This window comes from Lepidochelys kempii, chromosome 2, assembly GCF_965140265.1.
Source record: "Lepidochelys kempii isolate rLepKem1 chromosome 2, rLepKem1.hap2, whole genome shotgun sequence".
Taxonomy (NCBI): Eukaryota; Metazoa; Chordata; order Testudines; family Cheloniidae; genus Lepidochelys; species Lepidochelys kempii.
The window spans coordinates 75,133,439-75,158,348 of NC_133257.1; the positions used below are offsets into that span (position 1 = coordinate 75,133,439).

General features: G+C 42.3%; 1 protein-coding gene across 21 annotated transcripts in view; it reads right to left on the minus strand.

Moving 5' to 3' along the window:
• DTNA (dystrobrevin alpha) overlaps positions 1 to 24,910 on the minus strand; it is a 308,120-nt gene that overhangs the window by 119,163 nt on the left and 164,047 nt on the right. For all 21 annotated transcript variants that reach the window (XR_012157223.1, XR_012157224.1, XM_073331259.1 and 18 more), the window contains 2 exons: positions 14,023 to 14,090; positions 6,395 to 6,475 (listed from right to left, as the gene is read on the minus strand). Coding sequence is in view for 19 of the 21 variants with exons in the window: in XM_073331259.1 (XP_073187360.1) it covers positions 6,395 to 6,475; positions 14,023 to 14,090 (149 nt within the window). In the remaining 2 variants the exon portion in view is untranslated. The remainder of the gene's footprint in view (positions 1 to 6,394; positions 6,476 to 14,022; positions 14,091 to 24,910) is intronic.

Consider the following 24,910-nt stretch of genomic DNA (forward strand, 5'->3'; position numbering starts at 1 on the left):
AACGCATTGCATCAGAGATGCTTGCGGAGAATACTTGGCATCTGCTGGTGGGATAAAGTAACTAATGCTGATGTGTTACAAACTTGGTTGACTCATGCCTCCCCATACGGGGACATGTGACCACCCCCACAGCCCTCCTCTGCCCAGTGACCCCTGCACTCAGCCCGGGGCCACTGGACTCTTCCCACCCCATATTACCTGCGGGGAGCAGAGCGGGGGGCTCTGTCCTTCGCCTGCTGCACGTCACCTTGGCACATTTGGCCACTTTCCTGGCACCCAGGCTCGAGCGGGGAGCAGGATGGAGACACTTCTCACGTTGTGGAAGCTGGCCACTCTGGTTCCTACTCTGCGCAGTGCAGTAGCTGCCTGAGAGAGTCTGGTGGCAGTGGCCCACTCCCTGCCTGGGCCTGGCTGCTGTGGACAGGGGCTGAGCAAACCAGAAACGTGACTTGGGGGAGTGGGAGGACTCGACTCGCTCAGCCCATCTCTGGCAGCCAAGCCTAGGCAGGGAGTGGGCCGCCGCCACCACCTCCCCAGCCAGGCTCTCTCTCAGGCAGCTGCTGCACTGCACAGAGCAGCCTCCCAGCAGCCGATATCGTAAGTGGCTAGTTCCACCCCTTCTGCTCCCTGCCCAAGCCTGGCTGCCAGGGACAGGGGCTGAGCATGCTGGGGAAGGGTGACCAGATGTCCCGATTTTATAGGGACAGTCCCGATTTTTGGCTCTTTTTCTTATTTAGGCTTCTATTACTCACCACCCCGTCCCGATTTTTCACATTTTCGGTCTGGTCACCCTACCCGGGGGCAGGCGCAGCAGGAGAAGGGAGCCCTTCTCCCTCCCCTCAGACAGGCCAATCTGGGGGGCACTTGACCCCACATGTCACCCTATGCATTGCCTCTGGTTACAAAGGACTGGCCAACAGACTGTACAGAAAATGATTCAAGAAAGAAAGTGGAAGTGGTTTGGTCATGTTGCATGGACGTCAAAAGGTTATTGCTAGACAAGCCCTTTACTGGATACCATTTGGAGGGAGTTGGAAAACAGGAGGACAACATGTGACATTAAAAAGGGTTTTGAGAAAGATGTAGCTGTCATGGAAACAAACTATAATGGAGTAAGAAATGTGGCAGTAGACAGATGGAGACAAAACACTGGATTGCCTCATAAGGTACAAGAGCATCTAAAAAATAAACCCCAGTCGAGTACCGTATACCCCAGGGGTTACAGCATGCACCTGGGAGGTCAGGAAGCCAAGTTAAAGTCCCAACTCCACATCAGACAGAATATTTGAACCTAGGTCTCCCACATGCTAGGGGAGCATCTGGTTACTGGGGGTAGTGGGGATGGCACCACTGCCTCCTCTATTTGTGAAGAGTAGGTGTGCTCTGATATCACCTTCTGGATCAGACCCTGGAGGTAACACAGGCTGGGAAATGCTGAGTTTGAGAATCCTGCAAGGATCTAGGTGAATGCTTGTCATCGTCAGGACTTATGCAGCTTTGAGCTGCCCACAGAAATAGGGGTGCCTAGAGAAGATTGGTGCTACAGGGTTTGGTGGTAGATAACTAGGGGTTTTAAGGAACTAAATTTTGGACTTAGGCCTCTAAAATGGCAGTTAAGTGCTTGGTGGGTGTAGCCCCACATGATCAGCAGCCAGGACCCCTCAGCTGAGGGCCCCTTTCCCCACATGTAGAATTCATTCACCTCTGCAGTCCATCAGAGCCCAAATCTCAAGTCATTTAGCTTATGATAACAAAACATTTTGTTTAGTTTATGGTATTTTTGCTTTTGCAGATGGCATATCTAGTGTGTGTGATAGAATAGAATACCAGGGTTGGAAGGGACCTCAGGAGGTCATCTAGTACAACCCCCTGCTCAAAGCAGGGCCAATCCCCAATTTCTGGCCCAGATACCAAATGGCCCCTTCAAGGATTGAACTCACAACCCTGGGTTTAGCAGGCCAATGCTCAAACCACTGAGCTATCTTTAGAACTTAGGGACTACCTGTTATGACTACAGGAGCTATGCAAAGTAATACACAAACATAACTTTCAACTATCCCTCAAAGAGGGACATCACTCATTTTAGTCCCAAAATTATCTGTTTCTCACAAATTTATTATCCCCTCACTTTTATGGTTGAAAAATTTACAGCAGAAATAAAAAAACATGAAAGTGTGTTTACAAAAAGAGTTATCCACACTAAAGCAATGAATTCCAGGGCATTAGGTTTCCTGCATGACAATTTTGTGTTCCTCTCAATTTGGGGCTGTGTCACACATTTCATCCCACATTTGGACACTGGCAAGTTGAGAGGTATGTAAAGAAATATCTTGTTAACTTTGGAGGGATATTGTAATTAAATATGAAGTGTTGATACAACACAGGGCATCAACAGCTGATATTTTTCAATTTTTTCTGTTTATCTTTTCCATTTCCGTATGCAGAATTTCTTGAATTCATTAGGAGAATGAGGCTGGACTGGATCTGATTTTATCATGGTTGACAAGGAATTGCAATGACTTACTGGGGGGAGGGGGGAGGAGTGACTTTAGTTAAGCTCGACCTAGGCTCAAGTGCTTGGAGAGCTTTTTAAAGCAAAAAACTTGTGCATAGCGAGAATTTTCCTACAGTTTTACAGCCTGACCTTCAAGGTCTGTATTTGCAATTTTTAAAAAAATATCTGCTAAATATTGTTGATATTTTTCTCTTGACAAAATTAGCTGTCACCTAAATTTACCTAAATTTGATATAGCAGTTCATTTGAACTACACAAAAGCATTGGTACTTGGAAAAGTAACTTATCCAACTGCATTTCCTTTTCATTCCTTCCCCCTTTTATAGCTTTCTGCTTTTAGGCAATAGTTTAGTGGTAGGAAGATATGGATCTCTGTAACATAACAGCTGTTTCACACACTTCACCACCCATTACACAATATCTACATCAGGGAAAACTAACTGCTCACTCTGTTCCTGTAGTCTGCTCCAGAGCCCTCTTTTATATTAGCAGAGAGAAGAATTCACAGAGATGAGCACATGGGTGTGTGTTTGCATAAAGCACAGCTGCAACAAACATAGGATTGTTCATTATACAGCGTACCAGCCTAAATGATATCCTAGAAGGAAAGGATCACATGCTACTATATACTAATGAGCATCTTTACATAAATATTGTGGCATTAATAAAATCTCTGTTCTGCCTTTGCCAGCATGGCCCCCTCTGGTATCCAAACAAGCACTGCTTTGCTCCCCAGACACCCTGAGCCTGCAGCTGACAGCAGCTCCCTTCACTTTATTAAATTAGTTCTTTTAAAAGAGCCCTTTAAATACACACAGCGCCTCTTTTTTCCATAAAAAGTCTACTCTGGTGAGAGTCAGAGAGGAGCTGGTTCAGGGGGCAGAGCAGAAGAGCACAGCTGAAAGAAGAACAGAGATGGCTTGAGAGGCAGGGGTTCCTAAAAGCTGGGATAAGAGTAGAGTTGTCTTTGAGTTTTTCTTTTTACAGCCACTCTTAAATGAAGCAGCTCAGATATAGCTGAACTATTTTTTCCCCATTTCCACTTTTGTCTCCTGAATTCACTACTGCTCAGCACATACTCCACAGCAATTTCAGCGGGGAAAATGAATTGCTAACGTTAGCGAGATGACTGTATTAACAACCACTTCAGAACCATTACTTGGTAAAGTCTTGTGGTGTCTAGATATTCCATGTTGGACAGTCATTGTTCAGAACTTAGATAATTTCCCTGAAACATTTGTAACTCTCTCCTCAGCAATCACAGCACTCTAGTAGTGTAAAAGTCCAGGAAAGAAAGGAAAACTATTCTGACAATGGAAACTATGCACGGTTCAACCATCTCAGAGCAACAATAATTTCTGAAGAGCTTGAGAAGGAAATAGTTTCACACAGACCTTCATTCTAAGGGTAAACTTTTGGTTAAATCCCTGTGTCTAGAGCTAGATACATGGGGATTTTGGTACAAATAGGAGTGAGGGCTTTTAAATGACACAATCAACTTAAAAAATAAATCACTACACTCTCCTTTTTCATTTGGAAAACTCAATAGGATATATAAAGGTTAAGGTACCCTAGGTTACTGTATTTAAAGGAAGCATTCAAAAATTTACAGCTGAATGAAGAGAGTAAATGAAGATTCTTGAACTCATTTGCTTTCCTCCACTCCTCCTTTATTTGCCATCTGTCTTCCTTATAGAAGAGGATTTGTTTTTATGTAGCACCTTTTAGGCTCAAAATATCCTAAAGCAAAAATAAGTTAATGACCATGTAGGCAAATGGAAAATCATACACTATGTGCTCAGCCATAGTTTGCCCACCGTCTTAAAATTAGTGCCTCTTTTAGGGCTACTATTGACTTCAGTGGGCTTTGGATCATGCCTATCGAACTGGGTATGTGAGGAGGCCTAGACACAAAGCTGTTAATTCTTGAAAAGCGATACCAGGAGTTCACATGAACACCTGACTGATTTCCACATCAATGCTTATTTCACGTGGAATTTGAGCATTTCGCTGTGGGGTTGTGTCATTCTAGCAAGGTGCCCATGTTTTAAAATTGCATTAAAATCCTGCTGTAGGTAGGTGAACAGCCACCTCCTGGCTCAGAGCTCAGGTCTTATCCATTCCCCCTACAGCAAAAGTCACATAAAAGTAAAATTTCACACATAATATGGCCTTTGCTTCTTTGTTACTCCTCTGAGCTATCTAGCATTATGGTCCTGATATCATGCATGAAGTGTACCACAAGAGAACAGTAGACATTACTGTACCCTTCTCCCTAAGATAGCACTTCTTTCCGAGGGTGGCCTTTAAAAGTGCACTTAGTGCTCATAAATAGTGCTAGATTGACAGCCATAGAGACCAGAGTTTTTGGACCTTTGGTACACTTATACAACATTGCTCAAATTACAATGCAGATATTCCACACAATGTCCTACCACGGTGCCTCAGCCTTTATCCAGAAAGACCTTCTTCCTTCACTCCTTTTAGGTACGAGCGTATTTCAGTTTCCATAAGCATTCATTCCTTTTCCTTCCCACTGAGGCAGCCAACAACAGAGCCAGTCAAAGATGTTGTTTACAGTCTGGACACCTTATCCATTAAGAACAGAACCGAGACCACCAACTTGTTTCACACAAGTTACTGAAGAAAACGCTGATGGTATTGATTTTTAATCACTGACTGGCTTTGTTCAAAGTAGTGACAAAAGGTGTCAGACTCTATATTCTATTATAAAAAATACTATTTGTATGTTTACACAAACACTACACATTTCATAAATACTAATTATTGTTCTATGTTCCATTACCAATGCCTTCAGCCATCCAATCTCCCCTACGATGAGGCTATTATATCCTTGTACTTAAAATAAGCTCATTTAGATTTTTTTTTTGGGGGGGGGGGAGGGAGACAGACGACACTCAAGACCAGTGTATACAGTTACCATGGAAATTAAGTGAAAATTTCATCCTCTGAAATTAAAAATAAAATATTTTTTTAAGGAAACATGATCACAGCAGCTCTGTCCAGTATGTTTCCTTCTGAACTGAGCAAGACTGAACTACTGTAGCTGTAGGAAACTGTACTGGGCAGCCTGCTTGTGACATGGACCAAGCCTATGGTCCTTACACAAGCTAAAAATGCCTATTAATATGAGAGGTACGCTAAAGAGGTGATTGCAGGATTTGACCCATGGCTAGTAACCTCCTGCGTGTTCTATCCATTCTCCATTTTCTTTTAAAAGCTTTTCCGACTGGCCTTTCGCCAATATTTGGAGGCCACAAGCGGAAGATTTTCTTGCAGCACCAATATTCACAACCTCAAAGCAAAGAGCTCGCTGCTGAGCTGCACAGGTCATGTCTATGTTTTTTGTTTTGTTTTTTTAAACTCCCTCCAGTGCAGCTCTTCTGGTGGCAGCACAAGTGTTTAGACCAGTCATTGTGACAGTTAGAGGAGATACATTGGTGAGATTTCTTTTTAATAGCCCAACGTAAACAGGCTTAGTGAGAAACGTTAAAAAAAAAATCTGCAAAACAAATGGCAAAGTCTATGGGGTGGTGGCTTTTTTTTTTTTTAAAGCTCCTGGCATTTTTCATAACCTGCTAAGAAAAACTGTTTTTAAAAGAAAAATCACATTTAGAAGCAGCATTAAAGAAACTGCCCCCCCCCAACCCCACAATAGCAACACTTCCACACTAACACTTTGAGGATAATTAACAGTATGGAATTATTATACATTTCTTTATTACCCCGGCATTCTTATTAGTGTCTCCTAACTGTACATTAAAATAAACCCATATTTTCCTTTCAACTGGAGAAGAAACAGATCCTACAGTGGTAAGACTAAAGATGGTACTTGCGGTTAACAACTGACATACTTACAGTTGCATTTCTTCTGTACAAATCTAAGCTTGCATGCTGTTCTGTAGGTGGATAAACGGATGCGATCCAGATCTTGAGCCCCTAGTGGAAGAGAATTATGCATATGCTGTGACATTTCCCTGGGGTAAAGTCCACAATGTCTGCAAGTACAATGAAACGTATGCGTACTGTGACATTCTATACCTTGGGGGAGTGTCTTGTAACCCCCATATTCCTCATATATACAATTGTGATCTTATATATAAAGCATGCCATGTGAGGTATCAGGGGAAAGGTTATGAACTGCTCAAAGCCACTGTTCTATCTAAATATGTATATCTTTAGCGCATATGAAGTTATGAGAATTCTGTTGTATGGTTGTCATTAAAACATGCTGTAAAAGTTGGGGAATCAGCCAGATATTAGCTCCCCAGAGACAACAGCAAGGAAAGTAACCAGTGCCCAGGCAGGGTGTCAAACCACCATCAACAGCCATTGTCCAGCAAGGGAGCTGCAATTCAATGACTCACCTGCATAAGGCTGCACCAGGGGGATTGCTCAAGTTGCCTGGGGACTCAGCAATGCCCACCAGACATGCCTGGACTTGTGTTCTCCAAGCACACTGGACTGAAGATATTAAACAGAACACAGGGGGCCCATGCTTCACCCATCTATGCTGCAAGCAACAAAGACAAAGACCGAAGACTCAACAGAGGAGACTGGCCCAAGTTTAGGGGACAAACCTGTATATGAAGGACTGCAATATCCAGTGGAGGTGAGAGAAACTGCTTAATCTAGTTGTTGCCCAGACTAATAGGGTTGAGAGTTTAGACTGTGTGCTTATATTTTATTTCTGTTGGTAACTGACTGACTTTTTGCCTAACACTTAATATAACTTAAAATCAATCTTTTATAGTCAAGAAATTTAACTGTTTATCTTTACCAGTGAGTTTGCCTGAAGTGTGTGGTAAATCTGCTCAGATTTGCAGAGGCTGGTGTATGTCCACTTTCCATTGATGAAGTGGTGAACCAATCAATAAATTTGCACTGCTCCTCTTGAGCGGTGCAAGACGATATATTCCTGAGGTACAGTCCTGGGAGCTGGGGGGGATTTGGCTGGTGCCTCTCTCAACGTAATTCGTGAGTGGCTCTGGGAGCATTCATGCCATATAGCTGGGTGAGGGGCTCCACATGCTGTTGTGCTGTGCGATCACAGCTTCTGAAGGAGTTTGCTGTTTATCACCAGCAAAGCATTGAGAAAGACAGCCCAGGCTGGAGAGATAAAGGGGTACAGTGGTCCCACAGTCCCAGGCTGCATCCTAGGGATCCCGTCGCATGTTGTTGTTAACAATGGACACATAGGAGAAAGGACATAGAAGCACACGCTGTCTGACATTTTTAAGACTGCCTATTTTTGGGGAAGAGGGGGAAGTGTCCTGGTGTTAAACATTCATGAAGAAAACTAAGGAATAGTAAGCCTACACTGTCTGACACTCTGAAGAAACAATCTGGTCAAGCTTCAGGCTAAAAGACAAACTGGCCAAGCTCCAAGATAAGGGAAAACCTCCTCATTTTAATTTTTAACAACAAAGCTCACAATAAATATCTTCAGCTGTCATGCCAGCTGTCACGGTTCCTCCCCCACTCTGAACTCTAGGGTACAGATGTGGGGACCTGCATGAAAAAACCTCCTAAGCTTATCTTTACCAGCTTAGGTCAAAACTTCCCCAAGGTACAAAATATTCCCCCCGTTGTCCTTGGACTAGCCGCTACCACCACCAAACTAATACTGGTTACTGGGGAAGAGCTGTTTGGACGCGTCTTTCCCCCCAAAATACTTCCCAAAACCCTGCACCCCACTTCCTGGACAAGGTTTGGTAAAAAGCCTCACCAATTTGCCTAGGTGACTACAGACCCAGACCCTTGGATCTTAAGAATAATGAACAATCCTCCCAACACTTGCACCCCCCCCTTTCCTGGGAAATGTTGGATAAAAAGCCTCACCAATTTGCATAGGTGACCACAGACCCAAACCCTTGGATCTGAGAACAATGAAAAAGCATTCAGTGTTTTACAAGAAGACTTTTAATAAAAAATAGAAGTAAATAGAAATAAAGAAATCCCCCCTGTAAAATCAGGATGGTAGATATCTTACAGGGTAATTAGATTCAAAAACATAGAGAACCCCTCTAGGCAAAACCTTAAGTTACAAAAAAGATACACAGACAGAAATAGTTATTCTATTCAGCACAATTCTTTTCTCAGCCATTTAAAGAAATCATAATCTAACACATACCTAGCTAGATTACTTACTAAAAGTTCTAAGACTCCATTCCTGTTCTGTCCCCGGCCAAGACGACTACAGACACAGACCCTTTGTTTCTCCCCCTCCTCCCAGCTTTTGAAAGTATCTTGTCTCCTCATTGGTCATTTTGGTCAGGTGCCAGCGAGGTTACCTTTAGCTTCTTAACCCTTTACAGGTGAGAGGAGCTTTCCCCTGGCCAGGAGGGATTTCAAAGGGGTTTACCCTTCCCTTTATATTTATGACACCAGCTCAAAACCAGGTATTGCCAGAAGACCAAATTAGAAACAATACAAACAGCTGAACTTAGAGACTGGTAGATGACAAACTTTAGGGCAAAAAATATATCTCAAAAGAGTGGGCCACATTGACCACTGATGCAGAGATTCATTTTTCGCAGGGGGAGCCTCAAGGAGTCAGTTCATGCCCAGACTGACCCTGGATGCTCTAAATATACAAAGCTGGCAATGTCCCCAAAGCAGCTGCCAGCAGTGCTTTTCCTGCCCATGTCTTTTCCCTTTTGCCAGGGCTGGAAGGGGAGGTAGTGTAGGAGCCAACTAGGATGGATCTACTCCCACTGAGAGCTTCTCTGTACCACCCAAGTAGCCAGAAAGGGGTCAGAATGAGGGTGAGAATCTGGCATAGTATCTTTAAGCATCGAGCCATTATTCATTACTTATATTTTTTATAACTCAAAGGCAGATGAGTAGATTCTTCTTATTTACTCCCAGGCTGACATGTCATACAAGATCTAGGCAATTGTTACTACCATGTGGCATATTAACTTTTACTAATATAGAGTCAATGACATTTTCAGATATTTGTGTTTTGAATGTGGTTGCAACTATGTAAAAAAAGAGGAGAATTTGCCCCATCAACTTGAGTAACTTCATCTCTGGAATAGATACTAAAACAGAGAGTTACACACTTCAAAGCTGCTTGAAGAACGGTCCAAACTCATGTTCATTCTAAATACAACTAGTGTAAAATTAAACTGTCAATAAAGTGTAGTGAAGTGAAAATATGGCTGTCCTGTTTAACTGGTTTCACAAATCCCTTCTTTGACATACATACCAACATGATTAGATCTGCCACTGCTTTATAATTGTACATTATGCTTGTGTTCACCCACTCTTTGATGAGCGATTAGGCATTGGTTGGATCCAAACATTTCAAACTTGCACTGATCTCTTCTTTCGCCCCAGCTCCTGCCCCGCTGCCGACCAGATTCTCCCACACCACCCTCCCAGTACTCTACTAGTTCCTTTTCCACAGTTGGCTGTCTTAATACGATCTGTTCCTGGCAAAACGTACTCTGAACTACTTAGCATCCGGTCCTGAAAGGTTTTGATTTTTCTCATGACATGCTTTCCTGTTAACAGAGGCAGTTTTTCTCTTCTCCATTCACATTTTGCTGACAACACAGACGAAAGCTGAAATATCTGAGGCAGGATACTGGAATTTCTTTAACACAGAGTCTTTCCTTTTTTATTAGGAACAATTAAGAAAACCAGTTCCTCTTTTTGTAGCCATTCATGTATGATAAAACAGATTGCTATATAGATCACCTTTGCTTACCCCATAAGAATTGGGATAATTGGGAAATAACTTAGAACTGATTGTTAAGGTCTTATGCCTGTGTTATTGCATGGCACTTGAATCTTATTAAATACGCTTTGAGAGATCATTTTATGGTTCATTATATTTTTCTTTACAATGTTGCAACAACATAAACCAAGTAATATTAGTGTATTTCTATAGTGCCATTCAACTATGGCTTTGGAGTGCCTCTCAAAGATCTTGTTACAAGGCTTAAATAATTTTCTATAAGTCTCTGAGGTAGGTATTATATCCATTTTACAGACTGAAACTGCAGAGGAAAAGTTATGCTACTCGCCCAAGGTTCATAGTGAATTGGTGAGAACCAGAAAGAGAAGTCAGCAATCATGTCTCCTAGTTACTTGCTATAACCACAATGTTCATATTGCATAGGCAACAAACGAACATAATTCCTACACAATGGGCAAGATTCTGTGTCACTAGTAACTGGGAGCCTAAGTTATGACACCCTCTCCAAGTTACACTCAGGTCCACTGTGCTGCCAGGAATATTCTCAGCACCACATGCTTTAGTCCCACCCCCGACAGACCCCTCCTTCCATCAGCTGCACCACACTCCTTATGCTGGGGCTTGAGATGCGCTCCTCAGTAGGTAACTTTAGAGGTGGTCCCACAGTGCCTGTAGTGGGGAAATTCTCCCCTGGTTTCAGGGCTCCTTTATACCACTAGAGACCTTTTATGAGATGTAAAGGGTCTGGTGCAGAAGTGAGAATCTCCAATATGTATTTTGTAGACAATAAGGAGAGCTGAGAAAACTTATACGCAATACATTTTGCCATTTTTGCTGTTTGCAGAGTGATTTTTTAATGAGTTGGGTGAAAACATTTTTTTTAATGTATTGGCTGGGCAATGCAGGAAATTTACTACTCCTGCTTCTGTCCCAAACATATCTAGTGATCTCAGTTCAAATTTTGGCTCCAGTCTGAAATTTGTTCTTCCAAAAACAATACGTTACTTACATTGACGCTAGTGAAAAACAACGAAAGATGTCAGGTGGTGAAAAGGCAAATCAAACTTCAGTTTCTAAATTGCCTAAATTATTGCCAATAGTTTCTCATACTATCTGATCAGCTGCAGCATTAGAGGTTTTGTCTGGGAATTCTCATCACATTTCATATTGTTGGCACTTTGAAAAGAGAAAAAAGCAATAAACTGCAAGCTTTGTCTCATGTTTCCATACTTTGGAACAGTACTCTATGTCTATTGGATAATCTATGCTGGCAGCCCCAAGTGGGTCCATGTTCTGTTCACCATATTTTGTGGTGCATCCATCAGTTCATTCCCCTCTAGATGTCTGTAAATGTGTCAGCTAAAACTACTGGTATTCCATTTGTTTTGACACCCTAGTGTGCCTTTTGAGTTGTAAGAGACCATGTAAACTTTGACCTCAGAATTCCAGATAAGAGAATACTAGATATGACACTAATTCATAGAAAGAAAAGGAGGACTTGTGGCACCTTAGAGACTAACCAATTTATTTGAGCATAAGCTTTCGTGAGCTACAGCTCACTTCATCGGATGCATGCAGTGTAGCTCATGAAAGCTTATGCTCAAATAAATTGGTTAGTCTCTAAGGTGCCACAAGTCCTCCTTTTCTTTTTGCGAATACAGACTAACACGGCTGCTACTCTGAAACGAATTCATAGAACATTTTAACTGGCAGGTGTAAGGATGTCCCCTCTATAGGAAAACAAAATTGTTTTAGGAGTAGTGTGTAAACACTAAATACAGAGGAGCTTCAGAATCCACCTACCATGTAAAATATGAGTATCATAAAAAAAAAAATCTATGCCATTGTGCAGGAAAACCTCCCTATTTAGGAGAGCATGTAAGCATTTCCTTAAGTGTCCTGAAGAAGACCTCCATGTAAGGTCAAAAGCTTGTCTCTTTCATTGATGGAAGTTCGTCCAACAACAGATATTACTTCACCCACCTTGTCTCTCGCAAGTCTTACTCATCTTTAATCTTTTCCTCTTTAAATGCATGGTTGGGGTTTTTTTTGCAAACAACAAGGAGAAGAAAACTTTAAATACATAACCATACATAAGGAAATAAAACATTAAAACACTCTACATTTCAATATGTAGAAAATGGTGTATAATAGCTATTTGCATATGGCAAAGGCAAAAAACAAACCTTGAAACAAGCTGTAAACAAACCATCAAAAACTCTTAAGGTCCAAAATAAAATAAAATGTTCTGCTTTCTAAGTGTATATATTAGACTGAAAAAAAATAATATCCTGTGGCCAGATAGCAAGATAATATAGGATGGCAAGTTTCTCCATTGTCAAGATGTCCAATACTTTACTGAGGGCTTGATCCCATACCTGTTAAAGTCTGGCTCAGAAGGAACATGCTGATCACACTATTGGGCAACACCGTAAAACAAGGAGGGAAATCAACTTTTCTAACAGGTGCATCTCTATCAAGGCCCAACCCCCGAAAGGACTTAGGTAGTTGTGTGGGAAAACCCAAAGTCATACCAGCTTGCATTTGACCCTTTCCCCAAAAGTTCAAAAATGAAAAATCCTGCCACACCTTTGAAAGAGCCTCCAACACAGTTGCAGCACCAACATATACCAGAATCAATCAGTCTGGCCCATGTCTACATAATCAGGGTGGTGTCAAGTATATTCTCTGCAACAGTGAACTTGGGTATTCAAATGGTCAGTACAGACACACAATGCAGCTGTAGGTTTCCAGAATTTCCCTCAGGATTTAAAATTAAGATAAAACAGGACTTTTAAGGAGGGATTCTCAAAAGCACTCAGCATTGTCCTAACTCTACTCCCACTGAAGTCAATGGTAAAAAAACCCCCGACAACCATGACCTATCCAGGACAAGAGTTGGGCCAATACTGAACACTTCTAAAAATCACTTTTAATATTCAGCTCTCAGTTCTCTGTGTACTTTTTAGATGGAGGCTCCAAAACCTTGAAAAATGGCATAGATACAGGTAATCTGCTAGACATTTGTTAGACATATTTAATATTTTTCCTTCAAAGTCTGTTAAGAGTTTACAAAGTACCTTGTTCTGTCAACATTTACTAGTTTGAAAATACTACACCTCATGGATATAAATTATATTATGACCGTAATAGAGCTAAGGGATATACCTGATCATTCTTGTCCTAAAAATTAGGAAAATCTAGTAAAATCAGGAAGATCCCAAACTTTATACAAGGAAAACAGTCTCCCAAAGGAAACAATGGATTGTTCACAAGGCAGATAAGAGGAGTGAGGAGTAGTTAGGAATAGGGGCAACTCTAGTTCATATGATATTTTGGGGACGGCAAATAGGTTTATTATAGAACAGATACATTTAGACCATAAAAGAAAAAAAGATACCCCACTTGAATGTATCTGGGATTTGAAACTGCTCCTTAGTAACCTGGTGTTTTGGGGATGATTGTTTTCTTTTTCTCCATAGATTACATTTGTGTAATTATCAGTATTTTAAACTTCTTTAGATGAATTAGATGTTATTGAAACAGAGGTAAAGTAACAACCTGGTTCAGAAGATCACAGAAATCAGGGATGGAAAAGATCTATTCTGCAGTATCAGGTTAATTAAATCCACTCTCCTGCAATTTATCTTTCTCACAGTAAAAACACAATTCTTTAAAATGAGAATGGGACAGATACTTTACATAAGGTTCACTGATGTTATGTTGCATCTGGTTCATCTTTTGTAATGAAACAGATCTCTAAAAACACAGTACTTACGCATTTCGGCAAAGAGCTGCCTTCTTTCTGCCATGGTATTTCCTCTTTTCCCGCAATCTTCAATCATTCTAAAAGACAAAAATCACCAGAAAATATTTAAATATCCACAAGCTGAACATCAGCCCTTGCTAGCCCTGCTGTAGCACTGTTTGGGAGAAAAACAGATCTCGCATTCTCCTCCTTGGCCTAGATTTTGCTTTCAATGTAGTGTGTCCTAAATAAGGGGATCTTATTGGTAAATTATATAAAGAGAGAAGAAATCGGAAGGTGTAATCTCTCTGCCTCTACTAACCAGAGCTGAATTCAAACCAGTGCCCATAAAATGAAAGGCTATGTAATCTCATTAACTATCTCTGGAGCTCCCCACTACCATGGATATTTCTAGTTGAACTTTTAATAGTATACATGAGTGCTTGTAGGAAGTCATCACAGATCTAAGGGCCTGCTGATTAAAAACCCATTAAAAGATTACATCTTTCAGTAATCAGAGTTGAGCAAACAGTTCATAGTGAATAGATTAGCTGAATTTAGCCTCTTTTCATTGTTTATGAGTTGTTCGTTTACAATTTAAGTTGATTTTTATTGAAAGTTAGTCACCAAATATTCTCTATGAACAGTACATAGACAAATTAGTTGTGAACAATTCATTATAAATAGCTGATAGTCAAAATTTGACCTGGATTGGTTAGTGTTGATTTGGCACAGGTGTCATATAGTTCTGTATTGATTTCCTATAGATTATTGATTTCCTATAGATTAGCTTATTAAGTCAGAGTAAGGCCACTCATTTACATATTCAGAATGTGTTTTCCACAAAAGTTCTCCAACACTTGCATAATATGCTCTGTTTCAGAGTAACAGCCGTGTTAGTCTGTATTCGCAAAAACAAAAGGAGTACTTGTGGCACCTTAGAGACTAACCAATTTGAGCATGAGCTTTCGTGAGCTACAGCTCAGTTCATCGGATGCATACTGTGGAAACTGCAGAAGACATTATACACAGAGACCATGAAACAATACCTCCTCCCACCCCACTCTCCTGCTGGTAATAGCTTATCTAAAGTGATCATCAAGGTGGGCCATTTCCAGCACATATCCAGGTTCTCTCACCGCCCCACCCCATACACAAACTCACTCTCCTGCTGGTAATAGGCCATCCAAAGTGACCACTCTCCTTACAATGTGCATGATAATCAAGGTGGGCCATTTCCAACATAAATCCAAGTTTAACCAGAACGTGGGGGGGGGGGGGGGAACAAGGGGAAATAGGCTACCTTGCATAATGACTTAGCCACTCCCAGTCTCTATTTAAGCCTAAATTAATAGTATCCAATTTGCAAATGAATTCCAATTCAGCAGTTTCTCACTGGAGTCTGGATTTGAAGTTTTTTTGTTGTAAGATAGCGACCTTCATGTCTGTGATTGCGTGACCAGAGAGATTGAAGTGTCCTCCGACTGGTTTATCAATGTTATAATTGACATCTGATGTGTCCATTTATTCTTTTACGTAGAGACTGTCCAGTTTGACCAATGTACATGGCAGAGGGGCATTGCTGGCACATGATGGCATATATCACATTGGTAGATGTGCAGGTGAACGAGCCTCTGCTAGTGTGGCTGATATTATTAGGCCCTGTGATGGTGTCCCCTGAATAGATATGTGGGCACAGTTGGCAACGGGCTTTGTTGCAAGGATAGGTCCCTAGGTTAGTGGTTCTGTGTGTGGTATGTGGTTGTTGGTGAGTATTTGCTTCAGGTTGGGGGGCTGTCTGTAGGCAAGGACTGGCCTGTCTCCCAAGATTTGTGAGAGTGTTGGGTCATCCTTCAGGATAGGCTGTAGATCCTTAATAATGCGTTGGAGGGGTTTTAGTTGGGGGCTGAAGGTGACGGCTAGTGGTGTTCTATTATTTTCTTTGTTAGGCCTGTCCTGTAGTAGGTGACTTCTGGAAACTCTTCTGGCTCTATCAATCTGTTTCTTCACTTCCGCAGGTGGGTACTGTAGTTGTAAGAATGCTTGATAGAGATCTTGTAGGTGTTTGTCTCTGTCTGAGGGGTTGGAGCAAATGCAGTTGTATCGCAGAGCTTGGCTGTAGACGATGGATCGCGTGGTGTGGTCAGGGTGAAAGCTGGAGGCATGTAGGTAGGAATAGCAGTCAGGTTTCTGGTATAGGGTGGTGTTTATGTGACCACTGTTTATTAGCTTAGCACTGTAGTGTCTAGGCAGTGGATCTCTTGTGTGGACTGGACCAGGCTGAGGTTGATGGTGGGATGGAAATTGTTGAAATCATGGTGGAATTCCTCAAGGGCTTCTTTTCCATGGGTCCAGATGATGAAGATGTCATCAATATAGCTCAAGTAGAGTAGGGGCGTTAGGGGACGAGAGCTGAGGAAGCGTTGTTCTAAGTCAGCCATAAAAATGTTGGCATACTGTGGGGCCCTGCGGGTACCCATAGCAGTGTCATTGATTTGAAGGTATACATTGTCCCCAAATGTAAAATAGTTATGGGTAAGGACAAAGTCACAAAGTTCAGCCACCAGGTTAGCCGTGACATTATCGGGGATAGTGTTCTTGACGGCTTGTAGTCCATCTTTGTGTGGAATGTTGGTGTAGAGGGCTTCTACATCCATAGTGGCCAAGATGGTGTTATCAGGAAGATCACCGATGAATTGTAGTTTCCTCAGGAAGTCAGTGGTGTCTCGAAGGTAGCTGGGAGTGCTGGTAGCGTAGGGCCTGAGGAGGGAGTCTACATAGCCAGACAATCCTGCTGTCAGGGTGCCAATGCCTGAGATGATGGGCGCCCAGGATTTCCAGGTTTATGAATCTTGGGTAGTAGACAGAATATCCCAGGTCGAGGTTCCAGGGGTGTGTCTGTGCGGATTTGATCTTGTGCTTTTTCAGGAAGTTTCTTGAGCAAATGCTGTAGTTGCTTTTGGTAACTCTCAGTGGGATCATAGGGTAATGGCTTGTAGAAAGTGGTGTTGGAGAGCTGCCGAGCAGCCTCTTGTTCATATTCCGACCTATTCATGACGACAACAGCACCTCCTTTGTCAGCCTTTTTGATTATGATGTCAGAGTTGTTTCTGAGGCTGTGGATGGCATTGTGTTCCGCACGGCTGAGGTTATGGGGCAAGTGATGCTGCTTTTCCACAATTTCAGCCCGTGCACGTCGGCGGAAGCAGTCTATGTAGAAGTCCAGTCTGCTGTTTCGACCTTCAGGAGGAGTCCACCTAGAATCCTTCTTTTTGTAATGTTGGTAGGGAGGCCTCTGTGGATTAGTATGTTGTTCAGAGGTATTTTGGAAATATTCCTTGAGTCGGAGACGTCGAAAATAGGGTTCTAGGTCACCACAGAACTGTATCATGTTCGTGGGGGTGGAGGGGCAGAAGGAGAGGCCCCGAGATAGGACAGCTGCTTCTGCTGGGCTAAGAGTATAGTTGGATAGGTTAACAATATTGCTGGGTGGGTTGAGGGAACCATTGCTGTGGCCCCTTGTAGCATGTAGTAGTTTAGAAAGTTTAGTGTCCTTTTTCTTTTGTAGAGAAGCAAAGTGTGTGTTGCAAATGGCTTGTCTAGTTTTAGTAAAATCCAGCCACGAGGAAGTTTGTGTGGAAGGTTGGTTTTTTATGAGAGTATCCATTTTTGAGAGCTCATTCTTAATCTTTCCCTGTTTGCTGTAGAGGATGTTGATCAGGTGATTCCGCAGTTTCTTTGAGAGCGTGTGGCACAAGCTGTCAGCATAGTCTGTGTGGTATGTAGATTGTAATGGATTTTTTACCTTCAGTCCTTTTGGTACAATGTCCATCTGTTTGCATTTGGAAAGGAAGATGATGTCTGTATCTGTACAAGTTTTTTCATGCAGTTGATAGATTTCCACTCCATACGGCTAAATGCAGTGCCTTGCATAATGACAGGTTTCAGAGTAACAGCCATGTTAGTCTGTATTCGCAAAAAGAAAAGGAGTACTTGTGGCACCTTAGATACTAACCAATTTATCTGAGCATGAGCTTTCGTGAGCTACAGCTCACTTCATCGGATGCATGCTGTGGAAACTGCAGAACACATTATATACACAGAGACCATGAAACAATACGTCCTCCCACCCCACTCTCCTGCTGGTAATAGCTTATCTAACGTGATCATGAAGTTGGGCCATTTCCAGCACAAATCCAGGTTCTCTCACCCTCCGCCCCCCCCGCCCCACACACACACACAAACTCGCTCTCCTGCTGGCAGTAGCTCATCCAAACTGACCACTCTCCTTACAATGTGCATGATAATCAAGGTGGGCCATTTCCAGCATAAATCCAAGTTTAACCAGAACATCGGGGGGGGGGGGGGGAGGAGATAGAAAAAAAACAAGGGGAAATAGGCTACCTTGCTGGCCCACCTTGAGTTTCATACACATTGTGAGGAGAGTGGTCACTTTGGATGGGCTATTACCAGCAGGAGAGTGAGTTTGTGTGTGTGTGGGGGGGGGGGGGGGCGGAGGGTGAGAAAACCTGGATTTGTGCAGGAAATGGCCCAACTTGATGATCACTTTAGATAAGCTATTACCAGCAGGAGAGTGGGGTGGGAGGAGGTATTGTTTCATGGTCTCTGTGTATATAATGTCTTCTGCAGTTTCCACAGTATGCATCCGATGAACTGAGCTGTAGCTCACGAAAGCTCATGCTCAAATAAATTGGTTAGTCTAAGGTGCCACAAGTACTCCTTTTCTTTTTGATAATATGCTTTGTTTCTACAATGCCAGGAAATTCATTTGCGCAAAAAAAATATAATAATGCAAAAGGGGCACAAATGTCAGGGGCTTTTTTATTTGCAGAAAAATGCTTAAGGCATTTACCTTGGTCTAGTTATCAATGTCTGGTTTAAAGGGTAGTGTTTGACAAGGTACTCCCTTTCGATCTCACGTGTGGCCATCCACAGGAGAGGGCCTTCTCTGTTGAAGGGAAAAAAATAGTATTTTCCAAACCACATGTACCATTTTCTTCCAGCAGCATAATGCTAAAATCATCTTTTCCTGGTTGAAAAATCCTTTAGTTTAGCAACGATTTCCTTTTTCATGCCACCGCATCACCCTGTTGTTTTGCCTGTATTTGTTTGTTTTTCTGTACAGGCGTTCTTTGGCACTCATGGTAGTATCTGAGCAGCCAACGTACATTAATGAATTCATCCTCCTGTGATCTGAAGTAGTATTATTAACTCCATCTCATAGTTAGGGGAATAGAGGCACACAGGGATTATACGACTTGCTGGGTTCACAAAAGGTCTATGGCAGAACCAGGAGCAGAATCCAGGTCTCCTGAGACCCAATCAGTGTAGCACCTTAACCACACCACCATTCTTTTCCTGGAATGTTATATTGTTACAGCTGTTCTTTTTACAGAAGGCATGCTTTTGAGATCTTTAATTTCTATAAATAGGCTCATTTTTATTAATTTTCATTACATACTTTAATCCATAAAGCCTTCAACCAGGCGAGGGCCTCATTGTGCTAGACATTTTATAGATATATTGTAAAGACAGTCCTTGCCCCAAACGGTCTTAAAAGACAGGATACAACAGGTGGGTGAAACAGGATGTGAGGCGGTAAGGTAACAATGAGACAAATTATTGCCTAGACTGCCTCTGTGTGCAATGCAATTCACAGGTGTCACTAAACTAACGAGTTGCAGTAATCTCACTTAGTTGCTTCTTATTCTTCATCTTGTACTTTGCTTCCTATCCTTGCAAAAGAAAGTATCTTATGTTACACAGAGCTAAGAAATAGTTATTTTTCAAGTCCCACTTGTAGAAATTCAGTCATATCCCACATCTTCAAAATCATCTTTCCATATTATGAATTCACAAAACTAGTATGCACCAAACCCTTGATGAAATCAAGATGTTACTATAACCCACTGGTCATTGTGCTGTGTCTCCCAGTCTTCTGTGGTTTGGGCACAGAGGGGGAAATCTGTTTCAGCTCTTAACCACTCAGCTTGACTCTTTAGCACAAGCTGTAGAGACTCATGCTTTCAGCTCTGGACATCTTCAGGTCAATCCCCACTATCAGCCCAGACAGCTGCTGCTGCAATGTTATTTTACTCCACTGATTCTATTGAGCTTATAGCAGACAACAGTTCACAGAAAAATAGCTTTTAATGTTCTAAGGTTCTTCTCAACAGGAAAGAACTTTTCTACTGCAGATAAGACAAACACCTATAGTGCATCTAATGACTTATTTTCATGGGCTAATTAATAAGGGTGTTGATGAGCAAGGCAGTAAACTTCAATGTATTGCAGATTCTCTTGCTCAGAATCCCAAAATCTGTTTCAAAACTCATGTTTTCCAGCCTCTGAAAATAATATTTAACTTATATTGATATGCTGAGCTGATGCCTTCTATGTTCACTGTATACGACAGTCCAGCTTCAGGAAATACAATAAATAAATGGTTTGGTCCTGACTGAGTCTGATCTGACTCTTTCAAATGCAATCTCTTCCTCTATTTCCCTACAGCATCAAGAACACTTTTATAAATTTTTCTTTTTGTAAAATCAGGAAAAAATATTAAATGCTGCAGAAAAGAATAAGAAAACTAAACATACTTCTTCCCTCCTCCCCCTCCCCATCTCCTTGCTGTTAGGAGGCTCTCATTTATAAATATTGTAACAGACTATGATTAGGATTGCCAACTTTATAATTGATGAAAACTGAACAACCTTGCCCCACGCCCTGGGGTCCCGCCTCTTCCTGAGGCCCTACCCACTGCTCACTCCTCTCCCACACTCCCTCTGTTCCTTGCTCTCCACTCACTCCCCACTCTCCTGGGACTCACCTGCTGCCTGCAGAGCCAGGCTGGGAGGAGTTGACAAGGAGCCTGCCTGGAGCAATCAGGGCATGGCGGGGCACAAGATTCCCACCCCCCCGGGTGGCAACATCTATCTCTTGCAGTCTGGTCCAGAAGCCAGCCACTGCTCTGTGTCAGGCATCAGCAGCTGAGCAGAGAGCAGCTCCTCCATGTGGCTTCAGCTACAATCGCTGCTCTTCCCACCCTGCAGTAGTGGAGGCTGGTCACCGATCACCCTCCTATGTCCAAGCCAATCGAACAAAAAGGACCCTGCCCCTAAAAAGAATTTTCCCCAAGAGCCCAAACCAAACCAGTTTTCCACAGCTACAGGGGGAAAGGATTGATTCCCAAACAGTGCCCAGGAGTGCCTGCCTTTCTCCAGTCAAGCCCCACTCCCTCCTGAGTTGGGGACCCCACATGCAATCCTCTGTCCTACCCGTTCAAGGCAGAGCTGGAGGTCACAGCCAAATACAGCTAGCTGAACTTCCCCCTGCTTAAGCCACATGATATTTGCACCCCAAAGCCCTGCACTATTTATTGCCCCCCAACAAGATGGGCCCTGCAATATTCATTAACCCCTTACAAACACCCTGGAATACACAACTCCCAAAGCTCCGAAGGACTTTTCATCCAAATCCAGACCTCCCCCACACCTTTCTTATTCTCCTCCCAAAACAATTACACCCCAACACCCCACAATACTGACTGCTGTCCAATGCACAGCTTGCAATGCCCAGCTCCCAAAAGCCCTGCCGCAAATCCCTGCCACAAGCCCTACATTACCCCCCAAAAAGTGCACCTGCAAACACCCTGTGGCATGTAGTATCCTGCCCCGCAATCGCGCTGGCCACACTGCCCTCTGCCAGGGCAACTTTTACCCTCCTTCCATCTCAGAAGCCCCAGCAACAGGCACCAGCTTCCCCTCACACGCAGCCAAGGGGCAACTTATTAGGGCTCCAGCAACGGCCACATCCCCTTCCCCCTCGCGGCAAGGATGAAGTGCAAGAGGTGACCCTGAGGCTCCAGCTGTCCATCAGCCCTGCAGCCAATGTGATGGCAATGCGAATCCACAGAGCAGCGGCCACCGCCACCAGTCCAGCTCTGGGAAGCCTTTCAGCAACTGCAGGCAGCCCCACTGGCCAACCGAACAGCTGACTGGACGCTGCCAACTTCCCCTTTCAACTGTACGTTCTGGTAAAAATATCAGACACCTTGCAACCCTAATATAATATGTCTAGTTCATCTCATATGAGTTGGACTGCTATTGTAGAAATGGAGGATTTTAATCATCTCTGTTCTATAGTGATTCTTCTTACTACTGGTACATTTCTGTATCTTGAACTATGCTATATGAAGCAGGTCTTTTGCATGTCAAGTAGCACTGCTATGGGTCTTGTTTTGAATCATTAACCCTAGAAAGGAACAAATAAATCACCATATATGCCCAATTTATTTATTGCTCATTCTATAGTCTGGTAGACACCACCCAATTAACATTTTGACAAAGGCCTCTCTCAGAGGCGTGGTCTATGATAAATAAGCATAAAGGAAGTCAACAAGAGTGCTCGTGAGTAAAATCATGCACTAAATTTGATCAATCATGGCATAAAGAAATTATGAAGTCCTATGCAATAGGTATGATGCAGGTGAGGGCACAACATTAATTTTATTAATTTATACAAAGTGGGACACAGCTCCAACAGGAGAGATTGAAAGAGACCCACCTTACAATAGCCAATAGCCTGGTGATTAGGACACTCCAAAGATGTGGGAGATGAAGATTCACATTCTTGCTCTGGCTATTCCCACATCCCAGGTGAGCACCCTCATCACAAGCCTATGCAATCAGTTAATTGCTTGGATTCTAGTCACTCTCTCTCTCTTTGGCTTTTTGTGAACATTTTCTAAACGGCTTGGTTTCATCCCACAGCTGAATGGAAAATTTCTGAAGCCTCTAAAATCTTCATGGGACAAAAAAACTGTTTTCCGCACATCAGTAATCAACACCTTCCTTTAGGAGGACAAGGTGTTAGCACCTCTTAAACAAGCAGTTTTCTTGTCCTTGTTTCAGATGGCTTCTTGAGCAATACCTTGTTGGAAGGGGATGAAAGTTACATGTTCCTGGGCACCTTGTTGAATCAAGGCCTTAGGAAGGGTTGAATGATGTTACTTTCCTGCTATATACTAGACAAAATGAGAAATGCAGTTTTCTACAAAGCTAGTCAATTTTTTTAAACCAGCTTTGGCTAAGCAATAATATTCTGTTTTCAGTACAGGACTTTCGGTCTTTAAACCCATTATTTACACATTTCTTCTTTGTAAATTGATTAAACCCTTACACATGCACCCATCAACTGCTGTTAAACTCTGGTTTAAATCATCCTCTACAAACTGTAAACCATTATTTCTTTCTAATGCTTAGTAATACCAGAAATATTGATTTATGAAAAGGAAGCTACCCTCCAATATCTAGCCTATAGTTATTTTAAATAGACCTTGAAAGCTGCAGCCAATACCCACGCATGGTCTATGGTAATGTAAGAGATACAGACCAACATGGCTACCACTCTGAAACCTGTAATGTGAAATTGTATCAGCAAAAACAAGGAGTCCTTATGGCACCTTAGACTTCAGTCTCTCTGGTCACTCAGACCTAAAAGTGGCAATTCTTAAAAAAAACAAAAAACCCACTTCAAAAACAGACTCCAACGTGAAACTGCAGAACTGCAATTAATTTGCAAACTGGACACCATCAGATTAGGCCTGAATAAAGACTGGGAGTGGTTGGATCATTACAAAACCTAAACCTAATTTCCCCAATACTAATTTCCCCCTACTGTTGCTTCTTGTCAACTGTCTGAAATGGGCCACTCAGGTTTTTCCTCCCTTGGTATCCTGCTGTTAATTGATTTGTCTCGATAGACTGACCTCACACTTGGTAAGGCAGCTCACATCCTTTCATGTATTTATACCTGCTCCTGTATTTTCCACTCCGTGCATCTGATGAAGTGGGTTCTAGCCCACAAAAGCTTATGCCCAAATAAATGTGTTAGTCTCTAAGGTGCCACAAGGACTCCTCGTAATTTCACATTAATTCCTCTTCCCCTCTCCTTCCCTCTCACTTCCATAAATAGATACTGTGGGTCAAATTCAACGCTGATGAAAGTGGGTGCCACTCTGCTGACTGCAGTGAGTCGTATCTGTGCTTACTTCAGAGATGAATTTGGTCTGGTGAGTAGGAGGTTGAGAGCAAGGTTAAGTGCTGGGTAAAACCATATTTGCAAAGTCCCCAACTTCAGCAATCCTTGAAGTTAATAACTAGAATCCAGAAGGGCCATTTCAGACCCTTTCCCCACTTAATGGATTTATTGGTGCCTTATGAAGGACTTGTTCCATTTCTTTTAATGAATTAGGCCTCTAATCGGTCTCTCTCAGCTTTACATTCCAGCACTCATCTTTGGCAATATAATAAAATCATTCAGTGCTCTTTCCTGAGGCTAGGTATAATTGCATTGCACTTACAGTACTTGTTTGTACTTCCTATAGATGAGCTACTTACAGTGCAGGAGAAAAAAAAAGCAGTTACTAAGCTCTTGTCAAATGTGTGCCTCAGCAATTCTGACTCTTCAACTGCTTGTCTTGTTCAACTTCTAAATTTAAAGAAAAAAATTCCGTGTCTTGATTCATACATTTTGTAAAATGTTTTCTTCATTTTTAAGAACGAACATGATCGCGGACTGTTCATTAGTTTCCCTTTTGGGAGTTGCCTAAACATAGGATAGGCTTTTCAAAAGTACAAGGCACTGGTATAATTCTTCTCTCATTGAAGTTTTGCCATGAACTTCAATGGGAGCAGCAGTGGGCTAAGTCTGAGCCTTTTTGAAAAACTGACCCTTAAAGTCTGGAGAGAGAGAGAAAAAATCATCCTCATTTAAACCAGCACAACACCAAAAAGAAATGGAAACAGTTTCCTGGTGAGACACTTGAAAAAAGTCCAAATACACCAATATAAAAACTAATGGACACTACAAAACCAGCAACTTAAAGGCTACCACA